General features: G+C 39.2%; 2 protein-coding genes across 5 annotated transcripts in view; one reads left to right on the top strand and one right to left on the bottom strand.

Annotated features, from left to right (window-relative positions):
- Window positions 1-9,069, top strand: part of DCP2 (decapping mRNA 2) — a 51,849-nt gene extending 42,780 nt beyond the window's left edge. Inside the window, exons 11-12 of one of the 2 annotated variants that reach the window (XR_014239764.1) lie at window positions 1,505-4,579; window positions 8,630-9,069. Coding sequence is in view for 1 of the 2 variants with exons in the window: in XM_082378224.1 (XP_082234350.1) it covers window positions 1,505-1,668 (164 nt within the window). In the remaining variant the exon portion in view is untranslated. Of the gene's footprint in view, window positions 1-1,504; window positions 4,904-8,629 lie in introns of those variants that run through there. The other variant, XM_082378224.1, reaches the window with a different exon arrangement.
- Window positions 9,070-12,740: 3,671 nt separating this feature from the next.
- The window catches only part of MCC (MCC regulator of WNT signaling pathway), a gene marked incomplete at its 5' end in the record, with an annotated part of 423,545 nt that continues 420,336 nt past the window's right edge, over window positions 12,741-15,949 (bottom strand). For all 3 annotated transcript variants that reach the window (XM_082375453.1, XM_082375455.1, XM_082375454.1), the window contains one exon: window positions 12,741-15,326. In XM_082375453.1, coding sequence (XP_082231579.1) covers window positions 15,146-15,326 — 181 coding nt within the window. In that variant the 3' untranslated portion in view covers window positions 12,741-15,145. The remainder of the gene's footprint in view (window positions 15,327-15,949) is intronic.

Here is a 15,949-nt window from a genome sequence, read left to right as displayed (position 1 = left end):
ATAGAAAACTCTTAAGAATTGAGAAGCATTATAATTATATTTTCTTGCATTACTGTTTATGATTTAAGCAAGATAGAAGCTGTTTTAAAAGAGATGCTTTGGGGACTTCCCTGGTGGTTCAGTGGTTAAGACTCCATGCTTACAATGCAGGGAACGTGGGTTCGATCCCTGGTTAGGGAATTAAGATCATACATGCCTGCGGCACGGCCAAAAAAAAACAAGAGAGAGATCCTTTAACCCTGTTTTGGAAAATTAAGTGTAAGAAGAATTTGGAACTGTCATTAAGTTATGGGGGTAGAATTCCTCTTAGTTGGACTTTTCTGGCCACCTTAGGTGGTGTGGGCATGATAGGCTGATAGTTGAAGTAATGTAGCTTCAGAAATCAATTATTTCAGAAAATCTTTAAAAAGCCATATGTTTAGGAACATTAAAAAAGGCACACTAATGTATATCCAACTTAGTTGGGCATGATTCAGATATATAAAATTTTGAGTTGTCTTGAGAAGGAAGTATAAAAGTGTTCTTATCCTGGGAAACCTCATATCAGACTTTATTTCGGCCTCAACCTTTTGGTGTCTATTCCAAACCTACTTTCCTGGTCACGTCCCTGTTCTACTTTCAGGGGGAAAAAAAAAAGCCCTGATAAGTTGGAGTTCTGTTGTACTATGATTTTGAAAATTTGGATTTTTCTTTAGGTTGACATATTCCCTGAAGATTTGATAACCTCCAGCTTTATTTTTCTAGAATTGGAATCTTTACAGATCTTACATTGTAATTGTAATCTTTATAATGTTTACATTTTGATCTCTGTCAAGAAGCTCCCCTTATGCTGGCACAAAATACAAATATAGGTGGTAAACAAAGGTATGCACATTTCTTAAAAAACTTAATTTACTTTTGGCTGTGTTGGGTCTTCGTTGCTGCACGCGGGCTTTCTCTAGTTGCGGCGAGCAGGGGCTACTCTTCATTGCAGTGCACGTGTTTCTCATTGCAGTGTCTTCTCTTGTTGTGGAGCACGAGCTCTAGGCGCACGGGCTTCAGTAGTTGTGGCACGTGGGCTCAGTAGTTGTGGCTCGCAGGCTCTAGAGCGCAGGCTCAGTAGTTGTGGCGCATGGGCTTAGTTGCTCCGCGGCATGTGGGATCTTCCTGGACCAGGGCTCGAACCCATATCCCCTGCTTTGGCAGGCGGATTCTTAACCACTGCACCACCAGGGAAGTCCCTAGGTATGCCCATTTTTGAAAGCAGGTGAATATTAAGGGTCTTAAAATAAAGGCTGAGATTAAGATTTTGAATGTTTGTTTGGAATAAGCAATAATAGATTAGAAATACACTTGAGTACCAGTTTAGGGAAAGGAAGATATCTTGGTGGTTCTACTTAGGTTAGATTTAGAGTGTGGGGAGATGAATATATACTGCACGTGAATTCCTTTATAACAAAAGGTGAAGGGCAGGATTTGATTTCTTACTAAGTTACTGAGCTTATTTATTTTGTTTTTTAAGCAGATGCTGTATATGACTTACCTTGCTCCGGTGAAGACCAGTTGCTAGAACATGCCGAGGGCCAGTCTGTGGCATGTAATGGACGTTGCAAGTTCCCCTTTTCATCCAGAGCCTTTCTGAGTTTCAAGTTTGACCATAATGCTATAATGAAAATCTTGGACCTTTGATAGCAACAAATGTGTTGTGGAAGTCTCAAGATCAGAGACTTGTTGCATTTGAGTGGGTGTCTCTTTGAGCCTTACCTTTCTCAGGTGTTTTAAAGAAATGCAGGGAGGCAGTGATGTTTCTGAAGAGATGTTCTATGTGCAGAAGAGAGAGTAGAAAGAAACATGAGTTTGCACTGTAAATGCAGTTATAACTTTTTATACATATGTACCCTTTCAGTGTTTGGCTAATGAATTTAAGTTGCTTTTTATGAGGGCATTTTTTTCTGTGTGATTATGGTTTTTATTTTGTATTCTGGTTAAGAAAATAGTGTTTGAGTCATCACTAATAGCTAAGTTAATGGGAATGCTCCATCAACCCATTACAGTGATTGTATTGATAATACTAGTTTCCTTATATTGAAAATTTTAAAAGAAACTTAAAATACACAATTATTAAATGAATACAAGAGCTGAAATGTCACAGAAGTCAAGATTGCAGGTCATCTGCTTTGGTGGCATTTTGTGCCTATCTCTGCTTCTAACCACTTAGGTTTTCTAATCGTCCTCTGCTAGGAGTTTTTTTAAGGTTTTATTTAGAGTCAGCATCTGCTATATAATGTTCATGTTCAAAATGAACTCTCAGCACTTCATTAAAGGACAAAGTCCTCAGCCTGGAGAGGGACTGAGTTGGTTGGGCGGGGAGTTGATGCTCTGATTTTGAATTGTGCTGTGTGCAGTCAGTGAACCTGGGAGACCGTGAAGAGAGGGTAGTGGGGAGAGAGCATGGGGGCTGGGACCCCGAAACTGCTTTGGTCACATCTGCACCATCCTGCTGCCAGCCCCTTAGTATCATATGATGATTTTGTTCTTGTGAAACTTTATTCTATATTAAGTTGTGTAAATATGTATGGAATACTGACATTATTAGGTTTTACATTGCATCTCAGTGTTGATCTCTGGAAACTGATGTTATTATTAGGTTCCAATTTGCAGTAGTAGCAGAGACTGACACACTTTTATTAGCATGAAGCCCCTAGATGATGGAGCCAAAGGGAAGGGTATGCAGTTTACCCAAGTACAGATAAAGCATTTCACTAGGGGAGGATCAGAACATGGCAGTAACGTGTAATTCACTCCTAGGAATGTATTTTGCTCCTTTAGGATTCTTAAATCCAAATAAGGATGGCAGTGCCCATTTAAAGAAGGATTTTAGCTATATAATTGAGGACAATCACCAGGGCTTTAAGGGGCTTTAGTGTTTGGGCTGCTTCTAACCTCATTGAAGGTGTTTCTTTCGGGGTTGGGGGGAGAGTGTGAGCATATGCGTGCGTGTGCTTCTGTCATGTGGGTTTTAAAAATCTTTTTTACATGTGGTATCCACAAAATATATCTCTGCTTGTAAATTTTATTGTAGAAATCTTTATTCTGTATAGATAGCCTATTTAATAGGGGTTCTATTTAACCCGGTGGGACTTTCAAAAGAAGTGCTATTGTAAGGAGTTCACTTGGTATTAATTTGCTTTAGCTTTTCAATGGCTTGATTTTAAAGGAGAAATTCTATTTATTAATACAAGTGTCACCCTCCTGGTGCTAAGCAGGATAATTCAGTTATAGCAGTGTGTTTAGAATTAGGTTATTCACAATCCTGCGTCTTTTAATGTGACAAATTTGTGAATCCTTCTGTGACCTTTTAAAAATGCATTATATGATTGCGTTAGGAAGCTCTTAACTGTTTTTTCCAAAAATACAGCTGCTTTGCTTGGGTCTCCTTGAGCCATATTTTTAGTTGGTCCCAGCATTCCAGATTTCTGTTAAATTACAAACAGAAACAGTGAAAACTGTTTGCCTGGCAGGTAGATCATTTTCACTCATTTACTGCCATCTGGAAACTGTTTAATTTTTAGTGATTTTCTAGGGGTTTTCCCTTTTTAAGTGAGTGCTTTGGTCAGTCTTTCTGGTGCCTCGAGTTGGAATTTTCAGCTCTCCATACTAAAGCAGAAGAGATTAGTTACCAGAAGTATGGCCTCTAATGGTGTTGAGCCTTTTCAAGAACCAACAGATTATCTTTTCGATAATGGTAGTTTAACTATGGTTAAATATTATTGCTGTTGTGCTGCTTCATTTAATGCACTGTGGGTGGAACAAAATAAGGGTATTGTTGGAATGGAACTTTGGTAACTTGAGGCTTTTAGCTCTCTTGACAGTTTGAGATTTAAAAAAATGTTAAAAGATGTGATTTAAAGTTTATGTGTGTGATGTGACTTAACTATGCAGAAAATGTATAAGTTGGATGTACATGTTTTATGTACTTCTGCTATACTTATTCCCTCAAACCTGTGTATTAAGTTTCTCAGTGTTCAGGTTACCTTGAGAAAGGCCATGCTTAGCACAGAACTAGCTTTCTCGATTGAGGAATTTTAGCATGGTTTGAAGAAATCAAGTGATCAAGGAGAGTGCTGAATATGCAGTACTTTCCTTCTGTGTGCTGCGATTTAAGAAACTAGATGGGAAAAGTGTTGGGTTGGCTTCATTATGTTTTACGTCTTTGAGAGAACAGGTCTTTTGAATCCACTTTTTCAGTGTTCTTATGTTCCAGCCTTATATGTTCCAAGGTTCAGTGCACTGTGAATCTTTTATTTTTTAAAATTTCTTAGGTGCTTTTATGTGTAACTGTAATGATTTGTAAGACGTTCAATGAATTGTTTTTGTACTTAACCATTGTAATCAGAAGATAGGGGTATGGTTTACATGCTTTCACAAATTTTTGTTCAGAAATAGCAAATGAATGGTTTTAGGATTACCAACAGTGAGGCTCTCCTGAGACATGAGCATTTGGAGAAGTCCGAGAACCTAACAGAGCTCTTCTAGCATGGGTGAAATTTGAATGAAGATGTTTGAAAATTAAGTTGGATTTTCATGGTTACATATAAAGGTGAGTTTCCTGTGCTGTAAAGGAATGGTGGTCACTGCTTGCTGCTTTGAACTTGGATATCCTTATTTTTCTATTACATATCAATTAGTAAGTACAGATGATGAAGATGTATAGCAAAATTAATTTTATGCTATGAGATTGGGTTGGTATTTTGTCTTTTAAGTCTTTAGTAATTTGTATGTTAATATCAAAAAAAAATACTCAAATCTAAGTGAATAGCATCCTTCCACAGGATTAAATTTTTCTATAAAACTTAATACATTGTGGTAGTCTTTAGAAAAGTTCAGGTCTGACTGCATGTGTACATTAAAAAAATTAAAAACATTTCATTACGGATTCCCTCACCTTTTTTTTTTGTTTGCTTCCAACAGTTAACTTGAACAGTAAGGAGCAAAGTCAGTTAAAAAATTAGACTTTCTGCCGAGTTATTTTTCTTACTCTGATGACATCTCTTGGCTTTTTATCTTTATTTTTGTACCAGTGGACCTCCCTCTACCCACTCAGAGATTTTGTATTGATTGACATCTATTGTGTCTTTGTATTCCCTGAGGCAGTATTTTCTTCGCATATTAATGATAGTTAAAAGATCAGATTCGTTAACATTTTTCTGATTGAAGAAAAATAAGTGTTACCTAGCAATTCTGACTTGAATATTTTCTAGCCTGGGGAAGGGGGCTCACGCGTCACTGTAACTTTAGATTAATGGTGAGCAGGACAAAGTCTTGTTCCGTCTGAAGGTATCAATGCCCTGTAAGTACCTGTCTCTAGGTAAACGGGTGTTAGTAAGTAACAGTTTTGTTAAACTTTATTCCTGATCATTTGGTAAAGCCTAGAGTTCCTTACTTTGTATTCTGTCCTTAGACTTTAAGATACATTTGTATAGTTGCCAAGAATTCTAAAAATGAGATGATGATGGGCTTTCTCAGCATCTTTTTCTTCTTAGAATTGAGTTGCTCTTGAAGTTTGTACTCCTCTGTCATAAAGATGGCAGACTGCAGATGGACAGTGTAGGCTCTGTGTCATGCTTTCAAAGTAGAGTTCTGGATTGCAGTTTCAAAAAATATGATAGGTTTATTATTATAGAATAAAAGTGCCCTGAAGGAGGAAGATAGCTATAGTTGCTGGGCAAAGAAAGCATGAAGAAGAAATTTTAGAAGATAAAATCAATTATTGAGTGCTGTATGATGCACGAGGCTAGAAATGTGGTCATTGCCTAGCCCAAGCAGAGTCTAATATATGTGGCCATTACCAAGCGTTTTCTGGCTCTGGGTATAATTTTTTCTAAGTATGGTTGCCAAGCAATCCAGTAAATCTAACGTAATTTTTCTCACTTTAATGATCAGTGTTCGGGAGTCTGGTCCTTCCTATGCTGATTAGAAGTACATGGCTTTCTTACCAGAATACAGCCCAGAGTACACACAGCCATAATCAGCTGTGTGTCATAGTCACTTCACATGGTAGCCATACATTTGTCCTAAATAGTGATCCTTTCCATCTAGTTTCCTGTTGCAGACAGTATTTATTACTGAATTGGTGGTCTGTAGCTAGGGAACATGGTAAAGCTACCTCCCCTGCCTGGCAGTGGACTTGAAGGGTTGGCTTCCACCAGCTTTGTTGCTCAGACTTTAACATAAGGTACAGAGAAGTGTAAACAAAAAACTACGATAAAGTATGAAAGTTTTATCTTGAGAAAACGTTCATAATTGATTCTTTAATCTGGGTTCCTTATGAAATCACCAGTAAAGAGATTCCATTTGTCTTGGGTCTTCTGTTAGCAGAGGGGATGGTCTAGCTATGGTAGCTTGAAAGCACAATCTAAGAGGAATTAACCTTAACAAGGTTGCATTAGCTGTGTAGTGCTGGTCAAGTGTGCTCTGGGAAAGGGATTGAAAGCAGAAGTCAACTGCCTATGTATGTAACTTTGTTTCGCCTGGACCCTCCTGTTAGTAGCCTTTAATCCTTCAGTCCAGTGGAAGAATAAGGCCCTGAACATATACTTGCTGCTTTTTTGTTTGGGTGTTCTTTTGGTTATTGGCCTCTGTCTGGTGAGTGCTGTTTGAAGACCTGTTGTTTCTTAATCCCTTTTTAATCCCTTTTCTGGGGTGACTGATCAGGAAGCGGCCATTGAGTCTGTCCCATGCCACCTGTACCCTGCCCCTGCCCCCCCCCCCCCAGCACCCACCCCGTGTCGGTTTTTTTCTTTCGGTAAAAGAATCTTTTTTTTTTTTTTTTTTTTTTTGTGATGCATCCCTATGGTGAATCTGCCCCTATGGGAATTTACAAGCAGTGATTGCATCTTAACTTTGACTCTTGGGCCATGAGCAGTTAGGAGGGCTGTGGATGCCTGTGCTATTTTATTTTAGTCTCTCATGCAGGTAGCTGTCACATTGGTTTGGGAACAAAGGAAACTTCTGTGTAGTTCTAGGGCAAAATGGGCAGTATTCTGCTGGTCTTTGAGAGGTATTAGTTAACATTCTTAGGTTGTGGACTTTTTGAGGTAGGATGTAACATTTTAGTGTACTTACAATGAATTGAATCTGAGTTTCTAAAACAACCTATACCTGCAAACGATGGTGTGAAACATTTTTGGCACAAATCTTCATTGTCAGTCATTTCTTAAGCTTTAAGATATTAGCTAGATCTTTGTAAAATGATATCTTCGCTTACTATGCTTTTGTGATATTTAGGAATAGATTGTGGATGGCAGGAAATGGAAGCAAAGGTTCTCAACTGTGAATGAAATTGAGAAAGGTAGTAACTATTCCTCAGCAGTTTGGTTAGTTAGATGTGTTAATATTGAATACTTTTGGAACAAATGAGTAGCCGTACTCTTCATGTCTTAACACATACGATATGCACTGATAGAAAAGCACAAAAGACATATCTGCAGAGTTTCTTTGTGCATTTCACTACTGTCCTAGGGCACTGCCGTCTCTGGTGGTCATTTTAGGTTTGTGTTTGGATCTTGCACAAGTACCTTTTAATTTCAAATGTGAGAGCCCAAAGAACTGATTCTTTAATTTTACTTTTTTGCTAATTTCATTTCCAAGTTAGGACAGGAGACAGGTAACCTGACTTCCATTTTATAAATATTATAAACTGTTTTTCTTCAGTAACAAATAGGGAAGGAAAATAAAACCATGAACTATTTTGCATATACATATATTTGTGTATATATATATACACACAATATACATATTTTTTCTAATTGTTTTTGAAGTTTGCTTATTAGCTTAATACTTTATAAAAAATTCGTCTTTGCTAAGTATTGATTCATACAACTCAGATTTTTAATTTTACCTGTTTAATGAAAATTTAAAAGTCTTATTTCAGAATAAAATGATTAATCAAATGGAATTATGGTTCATGTGTTAACTAAAGTGACCATCAAAATAAGGGCATACAGTTTAGTCTGGATGGGAAAGGGAATAAGAACTGATTTCCTTATGTTTCCCGCCTATTTCCGAAACAAGATCTGAAGTGTCTTTGATGCTGTGCAGACTAGGTGATGTTCATGGAACATACGCAGTCTTAAAACAGTTTTCCTGGGGGTAGGTTTTAGTCTGAAAAAGGTGAAGATATTTATGCTGAGTCATGGACCGACAAAATCTGGTAGAAAAAAATTGATGAAATGGTTTTGCTAAACATGATATTCCACTTGAGAAAACTGAACTTTAGAGTAAATGTGATAACTAAATAGGTTTGTAAACTTTATTCAGCAATAATTTTTGTCTCATGTAAAATGATTTAACATTTAATTTTTACCTTAATTATAGCAGCGTTTTATTACTTTACCTTCTAGGGCATTTTAATGTTTCGAGAAAGACTGTGTAAGTAAACCATTGGAGTGATTCTGTCTATGGTAGTAATGAAGTTTTTGGTGATTGTTTTGATTGTCAAACATTTAGGAAAAGCAGAAAAGGAACCCCAAAACCAACCTTGTTGGTGCGCCTTATAGTTTAATGAATTGATAACCTTTAGAGTGGTATTACTTATTGTGTTTCAGGGTTTATTACATTCTGACTGAATAGTTTTCTCTTTTCCCCTCAGTGCTAATGAAAGGATAAGGATTTTACTTCTATTGATTTTCACTTATATTGAGTGTGTCTATCATAAGTAAAGGATTTCCAGTGACTCATGTTTATGAATCAGGAGTTTAAATGTTTGCAGGATTACTGCACTTCCAAAGTCGACTAGAAATGCCAGCTGTATTCTCCACTGAGAAAATGAACAAAGTCCTGTGTCTTAACAGTTATGCTCTTTTTGAAAGCTTTTGATGTAAATAACACCCTTTGAGAAATGAGAAACCTTCTATCTTAAATACGGTTTGAATGATGGAAGGTTTCCTTTGTATTTTAAAACATTTTTACAGTTGATTGATTGTTCAAATATTGGCTTTCTGTAAAAACATTATCATCATGTTAAATTTACTCTTTGTAGTGCAATATCAATAAATTTTGCTGCTTGGGCAGTTTTAATTACTACCTTAACCTGGCTTCTGCTACTGATACTTGTAGGTTGCAAGTTGCTCATATTTTGGCTGCATCTCTTTGGACCAGTAAAAAAAAATGACAAGTATGAGATAAAGGTATGTTTCTACGATAGGAAGAAATATTAAGGGTAGAGTGTCTCTGCAAAAATGAAAACTGGTATGTATTCTCCATCTCAGTTTACGGTTTGGTTGTTGATTTTTAAAGCAAGATTATATTGTGAGTTAATTAGATACATAAAATCCAACAATTCTTCAATTTGTATTAGAGCCTGGTTTTCTGAATAGAATGCTTGCCAGTCTTTGGATCTCAGGGGTCAAAGAAATACATACATTCTTCTTTACTAGAGACCTCAGCTATATGATAGCAATTTTTATTTAAGATTTTAAGAAAGGAGAGTAACCAAGGTGTTTGTTATGCTCTTACTGTCAAAGATACTTTGCTTTGATAATGAGAACTGACAACACTGCAGTAATATTCTAACAAACATCAGACACCTTGCAGAGCTGCTCACCATCCTTCTTTATAGGCATGGATGACTGACTTTCCAGCTCATTGTTATATTCCCTCCTCTTTCAGTAACTTCTAAAGAGGAAAAAAGATGCAGATCCTTCAATAGATAGATAGATAGATAGATAACTAACTAACTCTGCATTCATACCAAATCTGAAAAGGTAGCCCAGTAGAAATTGGCGATAAATGAGGTTTCTTTGTTGGCCGTTTTGACCTAATACAGTCTGTCTTGTAGTTTCCCGCTTTGATGAGGGCTCTTGATGTAACTATGAAACCTGCGATGTTTGTTTGACATTAAATGTTTGTTAGACACACAGTATTACAGGACAGCCATATCCTTCAGTGAATACAGTTAAAGCACATTATGGAATTAGAAATATTTATTCAGAATATAAGATTGTTTGTAAAATATTATAAATGTCTCTGTATAAATAATGGAGTTTTTTTTTTAAACAATTCTATATCAAATAACACAAAGCTATTTTACAGCAGCTAAAACTAAAGGCATCTGGAAACATTTAAAGCATACAAGGGAAGAAAAAATTACAAGGTATAGTACAGTGTTAAAGGGCAACCTTAAAATGAGACTTTAATACAGTAGAACAATACTGACAAATGCAAACTTAGTCACATGTGCTTTAATAACTGACAGTACATTCAAGCAGCTTGAAAGTAGCACATTTTCAAATAATAGGAAACTAAAATCTCATGCAAAGTAGGTAAGTCTTGACAATGTCTAAAAACTGATTGATTAGACATAGAAAAGTGAACGTTTCATCATCTTTGCATTGGGTTCAAACAGAAGCAGATTATTAGGGGCTCCCGAATGGCTGTCCTGACGTGAGCACTATAAGTGAATACTATGAGTTCTACAAACAGAACATTTTCCACATGGATTTGATTTGCAAAAAAGTGCAAAAGTGAACAGTAGAGCTGGGATAACTAAGCAGGTCATCAGTATGAGGGAATTTTGTCTCTAGCTTGCTCTGTACTGCTGAGCTGGCATTTCAGATGATTAGTGGATGAGTGATTTTGTAGCGACCTTGACTGGAAAAATCAGTACTGCTGGGCAAGGATATGATGATCCAGTAGCAGTTGCTGTTACTGGGCCAGAAGGATTTCTTGTCTCGGTCTTATGCAAAATCTCACTCAGATGCAATGTGACAACTTATCCAATGTAACCTTTCACCGAAAATAGTTGTCAGTATGCGAAACTATTTTTCTCTACACAAGAATTAGCAAAAAACGAGAATGCGTGAACAGCTGCTATTCAGCTTGTATTCTTTTCCACTTCCAATGTTTTAACAGCCACTGAGTGCTCAGTGATGCTGTGGTGGCTACAGCCAGCATTATATTAATTGATAATTCTGGTGCCAATTCTGAAAAATTAGTGTTTGGCAACCTAAGGCAGCCCCATTCATCTCCTAGTGAATACAAATGTAGTTAGTTAGAAAGTTAACTTCAGGTGTGTGAAATAGGAACTTCAGAAGGTGACAGGTTCAGCCTGGCCTATGTGAACACAGGATTTCAGTTAACTAGAATAGGATTTTGATAGACTTCAATAAGAATTGTGTGCAGCAAAGGCATAATTTGTAACAAGTGATGCCTCTACAAAGTAGTGCCCAGCAAGCCTGGGTGAAAGGTGGTAACAGTATCATTTCCTGTCAAATAGGCCATTCCATTGGAGAAATAAAAAAGTAATTGCTACATGATTTTTTCAGAATTTTTGACAGTGTTGTTTTACCAAGCTGTCACGTGGTGCAGAAAAACAAAAATGTTACTTATGCTTCCTCCCCACCCACGAAATCCTTGGCAACCCTATGGAATGCACCCTAATTAAATTCAGTTCAGAAACTTCAGTCATCAGAATTCTCTCCCCCTTTGGGCTCTTAAAAACTGTCTAAAAGCTGTTTGCTGCATCTAGAAATAGGTGCAGCTGTAAACTTAGAGAACATGGTCTTTTCACTTTAGAGAGAGTTTAGTTTCATGATGAGCCATTGTCCCAGCTGTGCATTTGCAAATAGTTTATGGAAAAAGCTTAGGGCTTTCAGAAGTCATTAATAATATAAGTTTGGGTGTCTTCTGTAGTCTTTCTCATTACTTCACTTAAAACACAAGCATGATACCCCAAACTCTTGAGAGCTTTAAGATATTTGATAGAATTAAAAAATAATTGCAGGATAATTTCTGTGGGCCATAGGAGACAATTCATGCCATCTACATAGGCAATCCAGCCCAGATCAGGTAACTGTGAGGCATTTTTTCCACTTGAAATAATGTAATCTATATGCAGCTGGGAACTAGGAGACTTTCCCGTGATTTCAGGTTTTTCTTAGAATAGTAAAATCTTTACTATCCTCGTCCTAGAAAGAAAGCCTCATCGGCTCTAACTTGGACTGCCTCCCTGGAGAAGGGGAACGTCCCTGTAAAGTCTTGCTGTAGGCTCAGAGGAAGACTTAGTAAGGTATGCATTATCTCACAGGAGAATTAAGCAATTATGTTTAACTGCCACTTAATTTTTTATTATTCTACCATTCCAGTTTCAGGCAGCATGGATATTAACTTCAGAAACCTGACATGCCAGCAGATGAGAGTGAATATGCAACAGTTAATTATCTGCATTGGCAATGATAAAACATCTAGTGTACCTCTGAGGTAGGGAGGACATGATAAATCCCAACTGTCTGATCAAGTAAGATACATAATCATCAGTAGCTTTTGGTGTAAATCTCAAAAGGGAATCTTACCGCCTACAATTCCATGGCAGTTTTGGTAGCTGGTGCACGTGGGGTTCGGCAGAACATCAGATCCGGTTGGTAGGTGCACGTGTTGATGCACTCCGGCAACAGACAGAAGTCTCTTTTACTTGAGATTTTTGCCTCAGTGCAGTAGTGGGAAATTATACTCCAAGGGAACTTTGAAACGGGTCCTTTCTTCTCATGCCTATTTCTCTTAAGAGCCAGAGACAACTCTGAACAGCGAAGGTGACTGCCTAAAAGGGTTAACCACTGAGGATTAAAACAAACATATGAAACATCTGAACATTTTTAACCTTGTACAAGTTATCATCAGGATCACTGTTTACCTCTGATGGAGATGTTAATATAAACCAGCTCCTATTTAGAAAGAAAAATTCAGGTTATAAAAAAAGAAAATGATCCAGGCACCTGTAATCATTTATTTAATCAATGCGGTTTTAGTAAGCCCTGCAATTAACATAATAACCAAGTGCCCGTAGGTTCACCTTCAGCAAGGACTGTGTCTTAGGGGAGTATGTGAAAAATATGAGGAAAGGTAATCAACTATTTAATAGCTTTTATTCTACACATTTATAAAAGTAACAGTTTTGCCAGGGAAATAGTTTTCACCCAACCACCATATATCTGAAAGTATTATGCTGAAGTATAAACTCAAAATGAGGCCAAGTAGGATCAGTAATACTGGGGCTCATAATGTAGGAGCTGAGACTTCCCAGGTCTGGAGGAGTTCCATGGCCCTAGAAGAGCAGGTTCTGTTTTCACTTGGAGCAACAAGAATGGTAGACAGAGGTCCTGCCTCAGCTACACTTTTTAGTGTTGGTGAAAATGAAAACCGTCCATCTGTTTTGATGCCTGTTCAATCACACGAGAGAAAGCCATGAATGGTTCCCTGCTTTGCACAGTTGCTTAGGGAGGACGTTTTCCCTGGGCATGTTGGAAAAATGGGGAAAACCATGATTTCATCTGTTACACCTTTTTTTCCACACACTTTTCAGCCAAAACATTTTCCTTGTAAAAAAATGAAACTATCCGAAGAGTAAAAATTGACTTAATGTCACAAGAACCAAGTTTACCTGATTCTACAGAAACAAATTTACCTGAATTTTATAGAAACGCAAGCCAGTGGGTACTTTCACAGCATCCAAAAGCTGGGCCTTTCACACTGATACCAGTTGAACTTTTTTTTTTTTTTTGAATATGGGGCAGCCTCACCACTGGCCTGAGAAAGAAGGGTAGTTGCTTTGGGATAGAACTGCTCTGCCTTCCAAGGTGGTGGCTAGAGTGTCCTGCCCCCTTGTGCAGAAGGCTGAGGAACTTGTGTCATGGCCTCGGAAAGCAGCTCATGGACACGGGGAAGTGAATGCAGTGACCTGGTCATAAGCAAAACATAGTGAACTGTGGCATTGGGCATATTTCTCATAGGTGACTTCAGGTGGGTCTTCAGGTGCTACAGAATAAATGGTAAGTGGTCCTTTAAAATGTATCAATCAGCGAATGGCAGCAACAGAAGAACTGAAAAAAGTGAAAGGTGCAACAGGGAAGGTTATAGTAGAAAAGGGATGAAAAATTGATTTTAAAATGGAAGACCTTCCTGAAAGAATTCAGGTACTTTGTTCCTGCCCAGTCCCATCACCATTTTGCTTGAAATTTCCCCTGTTGAAACACCATATGCTTCCCATCACCGTGTCTCTGGGGGATAAAAGGAGGCCTCAACAACCCTTCCCTCACCCCCTGCGCCCTTTGTAACAGGAGTGTAGCCTGCAAAACATTATCTACTCAGCATCCTGCCTCTTGCCCTTAGAGAAATAGAGGCAGGTCCAGAGCTAACTATATGTTCATGTGGATGAGCTTTGATTCGTGTAGAACAGCAATTATGTAGTGCCCTGGGGTAGTGGAAAGTACTAATGCGTCTCTGCTCCTGACAAAAGTTTAGTTCCCTTACACGTATCAATGGGATTCTCTCAGCTTCAAGCCTTGGCTGTTAATAAGGCTCCACCAGGACGGGGAAATCTCAGTCTAAAGAGAGCTCCCTGCCCAGCCCTGCTTTCACAGTGAGAGGTGAAGGAAGTTCTCATTCTCCCATACAGAGTTGTTCAGACCCAACTGCTCTACCTGTAACTTCAACATAATATCTGGGACTGTAAGGAACACCTGTGTGCCATCCGCCTGTGCTTGACATCCCAGAACACCTCTGAGTGACAGCCTGTGTCTTAAATGTTGACACCTGGGACTCGAAAACCAAAGCCTGGTTGCAATAAACAAAGCAGCAGTTCTTCTAGATGCTAAGCACTGTCTCTGCACCCCCCCCCCACCCCCGCTCTGCCCCCTCGCCCCCCGGCAGTTTTCCCCTGAAGGAGAAGGAAGGAGGAGAAATTAGGGATGTCAGAGATAAGGTTGCTGTCTACCAAAAAGAGAAAAAAAGAATGGAAAATCTTGAACAGATGATGCCTGGATTATACCACCAATGCACAAGTTCCAGAACAGAAAGGTGGGAGAGTGATAGAGCCAGTGCTGAAAGCAGAAGCAAGACCTGCGGAGCCGGCACACACGGCAGGGGTTCCCACGCCGTCCACAGCCCAGGAGGGGAGGCGCGCGATCCTCTGGATACAGTCTACACCGCGTCCCAGGGCCACTCGCCCCAGGGCTGAGTCCAGGGCACTCCATTGTCCAAGTGCTGACCTACCTGCCAACCTTCCCTTCTCTCCTTCTCCCAACAGGTTACTCTGTCCTCTGGGGCCCCTCTCTCCTCAGTGACCTGCTAGACTTCAGCCTCCGCGGACAGAACTGTGGAGCCTCAGTGCCGATTAAAGTGAAGTTTCATTGGTGTGAGGCCTTGAGTTCTCCTCCTCCAGCAGAGCTATTCTTTGCTTGAGCATCCTCACTTGGGTCTCATGTCTCTCCACCATGGCCATCATCTGAGACTCCAGCTTCTTCAGTTTGTTTTGATGCTTCTTCTTTGCTTTCTCATAGGCAGCCACCAGGTTGCTATGGGAACAGAAGGAAATGAGAATGAAGATTTATCCTAAGTAGCACTGAGATGCACGCTGTCCTGCCCACTGGGCAACCTGGTCCAGCAAGTACCACTCCAGACAGAGGACACTCGGCCTCTTCAGTAAGAATTTGAAATCAAGTGGTTAGTATTTCAACACTCACGGCCACTCGTGTATTGACTTAACCACGATTCATTCAGCCTGACTGCTAGAGGCTTGTCACTAACGTATTGGGAGGGATTTAAACCAACAGTCCAAACTGGCCACATCCAAAACAGATAAGCAGAAAAGGTAGCTGAATTCCAGAAATCTGTCATGGAAATACAAATAGTGGATCTACTTGCTGTTCCATGGCTGCTTGCAACATGGTCAAGTGGCAGTTGCAGGAGAGAGTTCCTCACACACTGCAGTCTAAGTCACCTCACCTAGGACGAGGACAGAGAGGCACCAACGGTTTCCCTTTATGCTTTGGGCTGTGGGATTCAGAGCACACAGGCCGTAAGCTAATGCTGCCAGCCAAACACAGGACACAGGCCTCTGGGGGAAGAGGGCAGGGGCTGAGCCCAGAGCTAGGTAAGTCCCCATACTCTCTCTGGTCCAAAACAGTACCCCAGATCC

The sequence above is a fragment of the Balaenoptera borealis genome (assembly GCF_965194805.1).
Source record: "Balaenoptera borealis genome assembly, chromosome: 2".
Taxonomy (NCBI): Eukaryota; Metazoa; Chordata; class Mammalia; order Artiodactyla; family Balaenopteridae; genus Balaenoptera; species Balaenoptera borealis.
The sequence above is the reverse complement of the archived record's forward strand: the minus strand, read 5'-3'. Positions and strand labels throughout refer to the sequence as shown.